The sequence below is a fragment of the Filicampus tigris genome, chromosome 10 (assembly GCF_054856515.1).
Source record: "Filicampus tigris isolate MCC_2025a chromosome 10, RoL_Ftig_1.0, whole genome shotgun sequence".
Taxonomy (NCBI): Eukaryota; Metazoa; Chordata; class Actinopteri; order Syngnathiformes; family Syngnathidae; genus Filicampus; species Filicampus tigris.
In genome coordinates this window covers 14,872,401-14,885,951 of record NC_141226.1, presented here as the reverse complement: position 1 = coordinate 14,885,951, position 13,551 = coordinate 14,872,401, and the positions used below count along the sequence as shown (strand labels likewise).

Sequence of the window (13,551 nt, the reverse complement as noted above, 5' to 3'; positions counted from 1 at the left end):
TATATTACATTTAAAATTTAATTTAATTATCTTTTTTTCTATCTCTTTTCCCCTGCTTGATCGCAGCAATCCTGAACCCCAAACAGCCAAAAGAAAACAAGAGCTTCAACTTTGATTATTCCTACTGGTCTCACACCACGGTCAGTATGAATTAACTGCACCGATTAGTCACTTAGTAAGCAAGATATTAACAATTTAAAACACATTTCCGCTGTGTGTACAGCCGGAGGACATCAACTATGCGTCCCAGATGCAAGTGTACAAGGACATCGGCGAGGAGATGCTGCTCCACGCTTTTGAAGGCTACAACGTGTGCATATTTGCGTACGGACAAACGGGAGCGGGCAAGAGCTACACCATGATGGGACGGCAAGAGACTGACCAACAGGGCATCATACCTCTGGTACTAATGATCTTCTTTGGATATGAAATGGAGGAAGTGTGACTTCAATTAAATAAATGACACGCTCCTTTTTTTCCCCCCCAGCTCTGTGAGGACCTTTTTACCAAGATCAGTGACAGCAATAATGACAACAGCATGTCGTACTCTGTGGAGGTATGTTTGTGTACAACAGTATACTGTGGAACAAAATAGATTTTTCCCAGGTACTTTAAAAAATTTTTTTTATTACTTGCACTATGTGGCGGCCGCCAATATTTTACTTGGTTCCAGGTGAGTTACATGGAAATCTACTGTGAGCGTGTGCGTGACTTGCTGAACCCCAAAAACAAAGGGAACCTGCGGGTAAGAGAGCACCCGTTAATGGGACCTTACGTGGAAGATTTGTCCAAGCTGGCCGTCACCTCGTACAACGACATCCAGGACCTGATGGACTCTGGAAACAAGGCCAGGTAACCTTAAAGAATTCCTTCTCAATTCTTTTCACTAGTATGCATCATTTAAAAGTAGTAAATTGATCTACACAATCAAGATGTGCTATGCACCTGTAACAAAAAAAGAAAGACCTTTTTTTTTTTTTGCACCATAACATAGTATATTACAACAAACTTAATGATGGATTTTATTGTTATGTGATGCCGATGAGTGCCACATATGTCGTTTTTGTGTTGAGTGCTGATATTTCCCAGTTCATGATCGCATCACTCTGTTCGCGAGTGAGATAAAGAGAAACCCACAATGCTTCTGTTTACATCATCCGGATTACCACCACTGCGCATGTGCGTTGCAGCCAGCGGGAGAAGAGCGAGACGCGGCAGTCTCGAAAGAAAAACAATGTGCCAAATGAATACATTTATAAATAAACGACGTGTCGACGATTAAAATTAATTGTCGACCATTTTGATCGTCGACGTCGTCGTGATTAGTCGACTAATCATGGCAGCCCTATACAGCAATTTAAAACAACCATCGCTGCATACAAAGTGCTGTACACGGATGAAAAATTAATCACATAATAACAAAGATGCATAATAACAAACAATAATAATAATAACAAAGTTTAAAAAAATAAACTAACATTAAAAGAAGGTTGTTTTTTGGGGGCGTTTTGTTTGTGTGTTTTTTGGGCTTACAAGCATTCCCTTTAGGTCTTAAAGCCTTCAGATAGCGGCCTGCACAGCAGCAGGAACAGCACAATGTCCATTGAATTGTAATAATGTTTTTTGAATTGAAATTCCACTTAAAATGACTCGGGAATGTGACATATTTGTTTCCAGAACCGTCGCTGCTACAAATATGAACGAGACCAGCAGCCGCTCCCACGCCGTCTTTAACATCATCTTCACACAGAAGAAACACGACTCGGGGAGTGAAAACACATCAGAAAAGGTACCTAAAGCCAACGTCACTTCTTCTCAGTGTCTTATTCTTCAAATGTTTGGCCTCTGGTCCTAGGTCAGCAAAATCAGCCTGGTGGACCTGGCCGGTAGCGAGCGGGCCGACTCTACCGGCGCAAAAGGAACCAGACTGAAGGTAGAGTGCTGAATTACTGGTTCCAATATATGGCCTGTGAATTTTTCTTGTTTAACTTTGAACTATTTGGGGGGGGCTTTAGGAAGGAGCCAACATCAACAAATCTCTGACCACGCTGGGCAAAGTTATCTCTGCTTTAGCTGAACAGGTAGGTTGTCAACTCAAGTACAGTACGGTACTCAAACATCGAATACTGTGTACAACTTCTTACTAACAACTGCTGGCATCCCTCCCCTACATTTTGACAGGATTCGGCCCCTAACAAGGTTAGTTCTACAAAATATGACCATAGTTCTCTTTTGGGCATATGCCTATGTTCAGCAACTGAATGCTATACTTGAATGTCTGTAGAACAAGAAGAAGAAGAAGGTGGAAAGTTTCATCCCATACAGAGACTCAGTCCTCACGTGGCTACTGAGGGAGAATTTGGGTATGTGCGTCCAACTGCAAACATTTTATTTTAAAAATGTTAAGTTACTTTATTTTTTGGGGGGTGCAAGAAGTATACACTTTTTCTCTTTTTAGGTGGAAACTCTCGCACCGCCATGGTGGCTGCTCTCAGCCCCGCTGATATCAACTACGATGAAACCCTCAGTACACTCCGGTGAGAGAATGTCCTTAAAACCTTTTCTAAATTATTATGCCTATTGTCACTGTTGGCAGATTCCTTGCATCTCTAAAACCACTTTTTTCAGAACATTAAAAAAAAACAAAACAACAACAACAACGTGATATTGCTGGAGTTACCAAACCAGTTTGTATTATACCTTGCATTCCTATCATGTACCATTGCACACCAACATCAACACAACAGCGCCCCAAAATCATGTTCAATCGCCAATTTGAATGCTAAAAAATGTATTATTTTTATTAAATTTATGACATTGTCATTGATTAAAATGAAAGGACATGTCGCCAGAACAGCCGTCCACATCAAAGTCTGCAGTCACGCTGACCTCCCGACCAGACAAGAAGCCTTTCATTCTTTACACAAGCAAACCGCTTTGGTTATATCATCTTCACAAATTCTTTTTTCTCAAAGGTCTTAAAGCCGTCGGTGATGCAATAAATAAAGCCATGAGCCGTGACACTTCCCAGGCAGTTCAACTATCCAAGAGAGTTACTAGATACATTCGCAAGCTATTTGTAACGCTTTAAATTGTTGCCCTGTTTTTCTTTCCAGGTACGCCGACCGCGCCAAGCAGATCCGCTGCAACGCCGTCATCAACGAGGACCCAAACAACCGTCTGGTGCGCGAGTTGAAAGAGGAGGTGGCCCGCCTCAAAGACCTGCTGTATGCTCAGGGCCTGGGCGACATCATTGAGAGTGAGTGTCAGGGCGGTAGAGCTGTTATTTTTGAACAAACACGTTTATGCTCCCCACAGAGACTATTTCACCAAGAAGGAGGGCAACACGGGTCAAATGACTCAACTTGAGTCAGACTTAAAGCGGAAGTCAACCCAAAGATTTTCTTTACAAAGAATATGTTCTATACAAGCCCACTAAATGAAACATGGCATACCGATTATTTCGTTTGTGGAGCATGAGTTAAGCAGTAAAGTCCGCCCGTTTTTGTCCATCTCGGGGGCGGCCATTTTGTCACTTTGTGTCGACTGAAAATGACATCACAGCTGCTCAGGCCTCAGGTAACGACCAATCACGGCTCACCTGCTTTCTGAATCTGAGCTACGATTGGTCGTTATCTGAGCCTTGAGGGTGTGTGATGTCATTTTCAGTCAACAGAAGTGACAAAATGGCCGCCCCCCTGAGATGGCTAAAAACGGGCGGATTTTGCTGCTTAACTCATTTTCCACAAACACAAGATTAATCAGAATGCCGTGTTTAGACTATTGAAGGTGCATAGAACATATTATTGGAAATACATTTTTTGGGGTTGACTTTAAGCCCAAGATTTGACTTGAGAAGAAAAAAGAAAAGAAGACAATTTGAGATTTGCTTGGCTTAAATTTATGAACGACTCGACTTGATATATGCATATATGAATTTGAGTCCATATAGTTAAGCCCTCTGTCATTGTTTGAAGCAGTTTAGTCAACAAAAATATGGCAACAAATATTTACATATAATCTTGAATGTATGTACAAAAACATGTAAATTAGTATAAAATTTTAATAAAAAAAAAAATGTATTTTTACATACACTATTGTACATAATTACGTTTTTATACATGACGTCAAGCAGTCTTTCTTTAATGGACCACTTTTAAAAAACAGTATGTTGTGACTGAACGAGACTGTGTGACAACTTACTTGGCCCAAGTAATAACTTGACTCTACGTGCTTGAAATTTAGTGGGGACTTCACTTGCTTGATTTTTGAGACTTGAAACTTATGACTTTGTGCCCCCCTCCCACTTTTATGTGTGGGATGGGATGATGAAAATGACACATGGAGTCTTAAGTGTTTTCCTCCTCTTTTGTCCTGTCAGCGTATCGATGCGGCGCTCCGGTCATCAGCGGTTTACAACGTGTGTATAACGCCTGCGCTTTGCAACTCAAAAAAAACAAAAAACAAACATCCTCCACACCAGAGAGCAAAATGACCAGCCCCCAGAGGGCAACATGGGAAAATGATATAAATTGGTCATTCTCCAAATGTTTTTCAAAATGTCATCTCCCAAAGCTTCTTGAATTTGTACACTTCTATTCATTTGGTACACCTGCACATTCCAATGACCTCCAATTCACTAATTGTGCCTTAACAAAGATAATAATACTCATTTTTATTTTCAGAGAGGTCTTCATTTAACCCCCCACGATATTCTAATTCACTGCGACGCGCCAGCATGTGCATTTTGGGAGGTTGTAATATTCCGAGTGACTTCTAAAGCTAAATGAGGGAAGGCGTGTTTGGAATAGCTCTCTCTATGATGCAGTGAAGTTCTCAAATCATCTTAGAGCAGTTACATCATCTTTGAAAAGGCGAGATCTTGTGTTGTATCTCATTCTATTGTGCAGTTGTATTAAATGTTGGTGTGTTGTGTTGAAGCCGAATTACTGCACATTATAGTGAAGCGTTGCTGACAAGAACGAGTGTCAATTCCTAAGGAGTTGCTTGTTTTGCATCTTCTGCGTGTGGAGAGCGATGCTTCGGAGCGTGCGCTGTCAAGGACTGAATAGCACGTACCGTAGAATTGAAAGTAACTCTTATGAGTCCTCAGGCTGCGGTGACTTGCTTCATTGCTGTTTTCCTTCTCATACACACACCAAGTACAGACGGGTGACAAATTATTGGAAAGGAATGAATGAAGGAGTCAGTGCAGAAAGATGCTTACTGAAGTTAGTCAAAGCAAGATTTGTTTTTGTTTCTTTTTTAACGACTGGTTTTAGATGTATTTCTCTATATTTTGTCGCTGTAAAAAAAAAAAAAAAAAAAAAAGTCGATTTAATGGATAAAATTGAGTAATCGCTTGGCCTTATTTTTTCATCTCAAGTTGCGTAGGCGTGAAGCGGGATATTTTTGTACAAAGCTTATGATGAATGGGTATTTAAAAGACTTCAAAGTTCTGTTTTCCTTTAACTTGTCATTCGTTTGTCTGTATGCGTAGTTCTGTGAAAGTAGGAGGTTAAAAAAAAAACAAGCTTCTGGTCATTTCTGTCCATTTGCAATGACTTTGGTACGATCCACGATTGTGTTTATTTGAGCTTTCTCTTCTTCTTTTCTATTCCTCCCTGTTTTCCCCCCTCGTTTGCTTCCTCTTATCCGTGACTCTGCGTGCCCCCCACTCCTGATGTTTCTCCTCAACGATTGTCCTTTCCCACCTTCCGTCCGTCAATCTCTTTCTGACAGACCTGTGCGATTACAAGAACTTTGTGAATGATCGCCAGGCTGTCAATCAAAGGGGTGATCTCTCCACAGTGACCAATGCCATGACGGGCATGAGCCCCTCGCCCTCGCTGTCGGCCATGTCCAGTCGCGCCGCCTCCATCAGCAACCTGCACGATCGCATTTTCAGCCCGGCCAGCGAGGAGGCCATCGAGAGGCTCAAGGTAGGCCGGATGGAAGCCGAAAACGGGACTGCTCTAGTGCTGCCTTGATTAACAAATGCCCCAATTTAGGATTTTTTTTGAGGCGTCACTTATTAGGTTTTTTTTTGTTTTTTTTTGTGTTGCAAGCAAAAATTTGACTTAGAAGCAATCGTCAGATACGCCACCACTCGAGTGAAGTAAAATTTGTTTTTAATGGCAATGTTATGAATGAGTTTCAAATTAATTAAACTGTTTTGCGATCATAGTTTGTAGTATATTTATTGATTCCATGTATAGTTTAATCTATTACTTTATTCATTGCCAGACATTTTCAGACCCTCTTTTACCGTAACATTTGAAAAAATAAAAAATATATATATAAATAAACTCCTGAGATTGAATGGTTGGACTGACAAAATACGTCAATGGCAGTGAGTGAGTTTATTTAGGCAATCCTAAACATTTTTGATGGGCGTCAGTAAGTCATGTTTTTAGCAGGGGGTTTACTCTACATGAGGTGATTTTGTAAGTGATCTATTTGTTTTCCTCATTAGGAAACAGAGAAAATCATTGCAGAACTCAATGAAACTTGGGAAGAGAAACTACGGCGCACTGAGGCCATTCGCATGGAGAGGTTGGTCCAGTTGTTCTGTTTGTGCCGGATTTGTGCCGCTTGGCACAATTCGGACACAGTTGGGATATGCGTCAAGGCAGCGGAAAGAAAAAAAACACCCAACAAATTGAATAATTCCAGAATCATATTCCCTTTTGAATCACATCCAATCTGACAAACTTGAATTAGCTGTGTCTACAAGTTACTTCACAAAACAGTATTTTGAAACATAAATAAAATCAATTAAGGGTGCAATTAAATACGAGTTACACTCTTACCAACAGCTAAAAATAGTAGTCACAATTTGACTGTGTTTCTTTAGAGAGGCCCTCCTGGCTGAGATGGGTGTTGCCATGAGAGAAGACGGAGGCACTGTTGGCGTTTTCTCCCCCAAAAAGGTAAAGAGTCTTATTATAAACTTACTACCGGTAAGTGCAAATCTGAATATACAGTGCCATTTATTTATTTTGTTTTAGACGCCGCATCTGGTCAACCTAAACGAGGATCCGCTGATGTCCGAATGTCTTCTGTACTACATTAAAGACGGCATCACAAAGTAAGCCGAATTATATTATTTGTATTTTTGAGATTCCGTACGTCTTGCTTTAATTAATGTATCCTGCTTTTCGTTAGGGTTGGCCGCGAGGATGCCAAGGCGCGCCAGGACATCGTACTCAGCGGGCATTTTATCCGAGATGAACACTGCACCTTCAGTAGCACAACAAGCCCTCAGGGAGAAGGTGGCTGGATTTATTAACACACTAACATGTCAATATAGAGAATAATAAGGATGGATTTACACTGCGAGTCCAAGTGCAAATTACTTATTTGTGGCCATGGCTGGCATACAGGGGCGGAGCCAGAACGTGGCTAATGGGTGGGCCTGGAAAAATAAGGGCGGGCCTGAATATTTCTCTCACTGAGCACAATCCTCCTATACCGACACATCGTATAATCAAATAAAATGATCAACTGAATAATATGATGTTCAGATCTTCCTTAGACAACCACAATTATGCCATTCTTAAAATAAACACAAATTCAAAAATAATTTAATAATTTACAAAAAAATGTAAAAGTACTGTATGTATTTTTTTCATGAATCTCATTGGGTGGGCCTGTGCACAAAATGCACATTTTTGGCCATGACAAATTAGCATTCCGTGCTCACTTAAATCCATATTGTGGCCACATATCCGATGCGAATTTGCTTTTTATCCACATTTGGAAGAGGGCTGTTTATAATCTGAAGATTTCATGCTTTGATTTGTATTTGGGCCACCATAACAATTTTTTTTAAAAAAAACAACTTTAGTTTTAGTCACTCACTGAGATCTCTGTCTTTTCATCATCCGTGCATATGATTTAAATTTCATGTAACGCTTTTCATTCAACAGGCTGTGTGGTTCTGGAGCCGTGTGAGGATGCCGAGACGTACGTTAACGGGAAGCGAGTCACGTCACCCACTGTGCTGCGCTCAGGTATCCCTGCAAAAAAAAGTCCTTGAATAGAACATGAAAATCTGACTAGGCAAATGTGCTCAATCCAGGCAACCGCATCATCATGGGCAAGAGTCACGTGTTCCGCTTCAACGACCCCGAGCAGGCCCGGCTGGAGCGCGAGAGGACGCCGTGCGCCGAGACGCCGGTGGAGCCTGTCGACTGGGCCTTCGCTCAGAGGGAGCTGCTGGAGAAGCAAGGCATCGACATGAAGCAGGAAATGGAGCAGAGGTGCGAGATGACACGTTGCAAAAGAAAAAAACATATATATATTTTTAAATATTTTTCGGACTATAAGTCGTACATTTTTTCATAGTTTGCCTGGTCCTGCGACTCGTAAAATTAGAGCTCGGACTGGCACCCGAAATCCCTGCTCCCCAACCGTATCTTTTTTTAACGGTTGGTGAATATTTGCCAGAAGGTGGCGGTAATACACCAAAAGCTCCCGCCGACTGCCAAATGAAAAGAAGAAGAAATGGACAGAAACGGGTGGATTTTGCTGCTTAACTCATATTCCACAAACGCAATATTAATCAGAATGCCGTGTTTCAACTAGTGGGCCTCCATAGAACATATTCTTGAAAAAAATATGTTTGGGTTGACTTCCCACTTGAATACATTGAAAGGTTATTCATTCAATATACAGTACTATTTACTTATCTTAAATCACATTTAGGTGCATCTAATACAAGAACTGCATAATAAATAAACCCTATTTACAAAGATAACAAAGACCACCTCCAAGACTACGAGGAATTTAATAAGAGAAATTCTTTTTGCAGGCTTCAGGAGCTTGAGGATCAGTATCGTAAAGAAAGAGAAGAAGCCAGTATCTTGCTTGAGCAACAGAGGCTGGTAAGCACAAACTTCATAAAAATGTCATGAGGACATCATTTTCTGCCTTTTTGTTTATATCAATATGTACACTTTCCTTTTCCTCTTTCTAGGACTATGAGAGTAAACTAGAGGCTCTCCAGAAGCAGGTGGACTCACGCTACCTGGAGTCACCCGAAGAAGAAGAGGAACCAGAAGAAGAAGGTGAAGTTAGCAATAAAGCAAGAAATAATTGACAAGAAATGTTTTGTTTTCAACTTCTAACGTGTTGCATCTTGTGCTTCCCTCTCCAGTGCCGTGGACCAAGCGTGAGACGGAGCTGGCTCTGTGGGCCTTCCGGAAGTGGCGCTTCTACCAGTTCACCTCGCTCCGGGATCTGCTTTGGGGCAACGCCATCTTCCTCAAGGAGGCCAACGCTATAAGCGTGGAGCTGAAGAAGAAGGTGGTTGCATTACTCGTGACAATCACAGCGTCTGTGGCTCGGCCAAACTTGATGTTGACCGCACAGAAAAATTTACAATCCTAAATATCGACTAGGTTTAGTTTTTACGATTGTCAACCCTGGCTGTTGTCCTGTCCATCCGAGAATCAGACCTAATTCAACTCAATTTTGTTTTGGTATCTGCGACTGTAGGCTTAATCTTAAAATCTTTTTGAATTGAAACAAATGTGACAACATTTTCAGGTCCAGTTCCAGTTCGTCCTTCTGACGGATACGCTGTACTCCCCCCTGCCTCCCGACCTGCTGCCTCCCAGCGAGACAAAGGAGAGGGAGAGGCGACCGTTCCCACGGACCATCGTGGCCGTTGAAGTGCAGGACCAAAAGAATGGAGCCACGCATTATTGGACTCTGGAGAAGCTCAGGTACTTTGGGATTTTGTTCTACAACTGAATTCCATTCCTATGGCGGCCACGCCTGAATTTGTACGAAAATTGGAATACGTTAGTTGAGTCATAATTACAATATATATAGTACTGTGTACTGTGTTCAATTACCTGTTAAAAACAACCATGACAAATCCAGGATGCTTTGGCCTTGGTGGAAGTATTTTCTGATATCTGACTTTGTGCCCCTTGTAGGCAGAGACTGGACCTGATGAGAGAAATGTACGATCGGGCCGCAGAGCTCCCGAGCAGCGCCGTGGAGGACTGTGACCACGCCCTCACCGGCGGCGACCCCTTCTACGACCGCTTCCCGTGGTTCCGTCTGGTTGGCAGGTGAGTGGCTGTTCGAAACCGCCGTAAAGGCAAGGCAGAGCAAGCTAGCTTTATTTATATAGCGCATTGCATACACAAGGTAACTCAATGTGCTTCACATAATTAAAAGTACAGTATTTTAAAGTGCTTACAAACAAAAGACTTCAAGACATTTAAAAGCAAAGTAAAGAAATAAAGGTAACAATTACTCACTTTAACCTGGATTTAAAAGCATTTAGAATTAGGGGATGACTTCACTTTTGTTGCCATCGTATTCCATTTGCGTGCTGCCTAACAGCAATCAGCTGCTTCACCATGTTTGCTTTGAATTCTGGGCTCCACTAATTGACCCTATTCTGCAGACCTCAGAGCCCTACTGGGTTTCTATTTTATTAGCATTTCTTTGATGTAGAATGTAAATAATCACCAATCAAATGCAATTTCCCTGGTTCTTCGCAGGGCATTTGTGTACCTGAGCAACCTGCTGTATCCGGTTCCATTGGTGCATCGTGTGGCCATCGTCAGTGAGAAGGGTGAAGTGAAGGGATTTCTCAGAGTGGCTGTGCAGGCCATTTCAGGTGAGAATGCAGGAGAATTTATTGAAAAAAATGCATCTATTACGCAACCCTAACCTTGAGTATTGCCTTGTCTCTGTAGCGGATGAAGAGGCTCCAGATTATGGTTCTGGTGTGAGGCAGTCAGGCATGGCCAAGATCTCCTTCGAAGATAAACAGTTTGAAAAGGTGACCTTTGGTGGTTTCGGTCAAACTTATGACAAGTTAGCTCCCAGGTTCAGAGATTTTTTTTTTCTAGATATTAACTTGTACAGCTTTGAGTTAAAAACCTGTATATTTTTTTCTGAAAAAATTTAACATAATTTTATGAGAGTGAAGTCATACATTTTCAATATTAGAAATGCGTATATTTATTTAGATTAAAATCACAATCTTTGGGAAAAATATACATTTTTAAGAAAAAAGTCATAATCTTACAAGAACAAAATTGTATATTTCCGAGGTAAAAAGTCTCATATTTTCAAGATTCAATTTGTATATTTCTGAGAAAATTAAATATTTTTGAGAATTAAGTCATATATTTTTTATATTATAGTCCAAATGATTTTTTAAAAAGTCAGATAGTTTTGAGATTAAAGTCACAATCTAAAAGAACTAACAATTCATATTTCAAAAAGTGAACTTCAAAATCGGCCCAGACAATGCATCCGTCCGGGTCAAACAACCTCTGGCTATCTTGCACGCAATTTCTAAATACGGCTCTAAATTTGGATTTTGCTCGTTTGTTTTTTTTTTTTTTTATCAGATAGCGATTCACTGCTATATTAAAATAACTTCTGGGCAATACGTTTTAACTGACATCACAGAGATATGTAACAATATGTAATAGTGTAGAACTTCACTCAATTACACTGGTGTTAATATTGATATTCCTTAATATTTTACCACTGTCAAGTAATTAAATAAAGCAGCTTAAGTTTTCTGTGATCTAGCCTAAATTTACTTCTGGAAATAGAACAGCGCTCAGGTCTACACTTACAAACTCCAACCATTGATGAATCTATCATGTTCACGCTCTTATCTCCGTCTGGTCGTTTCACTCCTCCAGTTCCAGACCGAGTCTTGTCCACCAGTCGCTCTTTCCCACTCCAACACCTCCCAGGAGGAGCTCCGCATTGTGGAAGGAGAAGGCCAAAATGCAGAGGTGGGAATCTCTGCAGACGAAGTCAACAACAACACGTGTGAAGGTGAGAGGAAGCGCTTAGCTTAGCTTCACATGGTGTCCGAGTGGTAAAACTCATCTTAGTGTTTTTTTTTTTTTTACTCTTGTTCCACGTAGCTACCCCTGAAGCTCCACCCAGCCCCGTAAAGAGCTTGGGACTGGGTCTGGACCTTCCTTTGGAGCTTTCGCCAGAGAAGGCTTTGTCCCACCTGAAGATAGGAAGCACTTTCACCTTCAGAGTCACGGTCTTGCAAGCCTCCAGCATCTCGGCCGAGTACGCCGACATCTTCTGCCAGTTCAAGTGAGTGGACCGCGCGTTTGCAGAATATATTCAAGCCTGTCGAATGTCCCGTTCATGTGACCGTTCCATATCAGAAAAAGAAGTAAGTATGTGAAGCCTTAACAATGACCTGGATTTCTACATAATTGGCTCATAAAATATGATCTGATCCTTATTTAAATCGAGAGTCAAGAGTCCAATCGATGTGATGGGATTGGAGGTGTTGGTTAAAGGTGCCCTTTTCCTTGAAAAACTCACACACCAGTTTTGAGTTTTCTCCTCTCAAGAAGCATTATATGTCAACCATACCATACGCAAAAGAACTCTCTGAAGACCTACAATTAAGAATTGTTGACTTGCATGACTTAAAAGCAATCTGAGTTGACAAATTGTGTATAGATGAAACCAAAGTTGCGATGTCTGGAAGTACGATTGAGCCTCACTTTTGTTTCCCAGCTTCATCCACCGCCACGATGAAGCGTTTTCCACCGAGCCGCTGAAGAACACTGGCAGGGGGCCGCCGCTCGGCTTTTACCATGTGCAAAATGTAAGAATTCAACAGGCCCATTCTCAGTGAGTAAGAAACAAACTGACGCTGCCTCGATACTATAAGACCACTGGTGATTTTCTTCCCTTAGATCTCAGTGGAGGTAACCAAGTCCTTCGTGGAGTACATCAAGACCCAGCCCATCGTCTTTGAGGTGTTTGGTCACTATCAGAAGCAGCCTTTCCCACCACTTTGCAAGGATCTAATCAGGTCTGGATTTAGTGGGTCAACAATTGGTATCTTTAAGGGGGAAGTCAACCCAAACATATTTTTTTCAAGAATATGTTCGATGCAGGCCCACTAGTTGAAACAAGGCATTCTGATAAATATTGCGTTTGTGGAATAAGAGTCAATCCACCCGTTTTTAGCCATCGCTGAGGGCGGCCATTTTGCCACTTCTGTCGACTGAAAATGACATCACAACTGCGCAGGGCTCAGATAACGACCAATCACGGCACAGCTTCAGAAAACAGGTGAGCTGTGATTGGTCGTTACCTGAGCCCTGGGTAATTGTGATGTCATTTTCAGTCGACAGAAGTGACAAAATGGCCGCCCCCAGGAATGGTTAAAAACGGGTGGATTTTGCTGCTTAATTCATATTCCACAAACGCAATATTAATCAGAATGCCGTGTTTCAACCTGCATAGAACATATGCTTGAAAAAAATGTTTGGGTTGACTTCCGCTTTAAGGTGCGCGAAAGGTTTCCACATTGGTGATTTCTGTGCCTTTCAGTCCACTGAGACCTTCCAGAAGGCAGTTCCCCAGAGTGATGCCTTTGTCCAAACCAGGTGAGCTGCACCTCATTCGGTAAGGTCTTTGTAGGCAAGGAGCCATATTAGCACAAGTGGCAGTAAGTCGCATATGTGAACACGAAGCGACTGCCTCTGACCTGGACAATCACGGACAAATCGGCGATTCACA

General features: G+C 41.6%; 1 protein-coding gene across 4 annotated transcripts in view; it reads left to right on the top strand.

The window, feature by feature from the left end:
- Positions 1-13,551, top strand: part of kif1ab (kinesin family member 1Ab) — a 33,486-nt gene that overhangs the window by 4,341 nt on the left and 15,594 nt on the right. For 2 of the 4 annotated variants that reach the window (XM_086042411.1, XM_086042410.1), the window contains exons 3-32: positions 67-140; positions 224-403; positions 488-556; positions 674-852; positions 1,678-1,789; positions 1,856-1,933; positions 2,016-2,081; positions 2,182-2,199; positions 2,285-2,363; positions 2,459-2,537; positions 3,117-3,259; positions 5,812-5,942; positions 6,476-6,555; positions 6,857-6,932; positions 7,011-7,090; positions 7,168-7,274; positions 7,932-8,015; positions 8,084-8,264; positions 8,816-8,888; positions 8,981-9,071; positions 9,161-9,309; positions 9,553-9,731; positions 9,948-10,085; positions 10,524-10,642; positions 10,722-10,807; positions 11,688-11,826; positions 11,919-12,102; positions 12,538-12,628; positions 12,720-12,838; positions 13,363-13,418. In XM_086042411.1, coding sequence (XP_085898537.1) covers positions 67-140; positions 224-403; positions 488-556; positions 674-852; positions 1,678-1,789; positions 1,856-1,933; positions 2,016-2,081; positions 2,182-2,199; positions 2,285-2,363; positions 2,459-2,537; positions 3,117-3,259; positions 5,812-5,942; positions 6,476-6,555; positions 6,857-6,932; positions 7,011-7,090; positions 7,168-7,274; positions 7,932-8,015; positions 8,084-8,264; positions 8,816-8,888; positions 8,981-9,071; positions 9,161-9,309; positions 9,553-9,731; positions 9,948-10,085; positions 10,524-10,642; positions 10,722-10,807; positions 11,688-11,826; positions 11,919-12,102; positions 12,538-12,628; positions 12,720-12,838; positions 13,363-13,418 — 3,240 coding nt within the window. Of the gene's footprint in view, positions 1-66; positions 141-223; positions 404-487; positions 557-673; positions 853-1,677; positions 1,790-1,855; positions 1,934-2,015; positions 2,082-2,181; positions 2,200-2,284; positions 2,364-2,458; positions 2,538-3,116; positions 3,260-5,742; positions 5,943-6,475; positions 6,556-6,856; positions 6,933-7,010; positions 7,091-7,167; positions 7,275-7,931; positions 8,016-8,083; positions 8,265-8,815; positions 8,889-8,980; positions 9,072-9,160; positions 9,310-9,552; positions 9,732-9,947; positions 10,086-10,523; positions 10,643-10,721; positions 10,808-11,687; positions 11,827-11,918; positions 12,103-12,537; positions 12,629-12,719; positions 12,839-13,362; positions 13,419-13,551 lie in introns of all 4 variants that reach the window. The other 2 variants (XM_086042409.1, XM_086042408.1) reach the window with 1 other exon arrangement.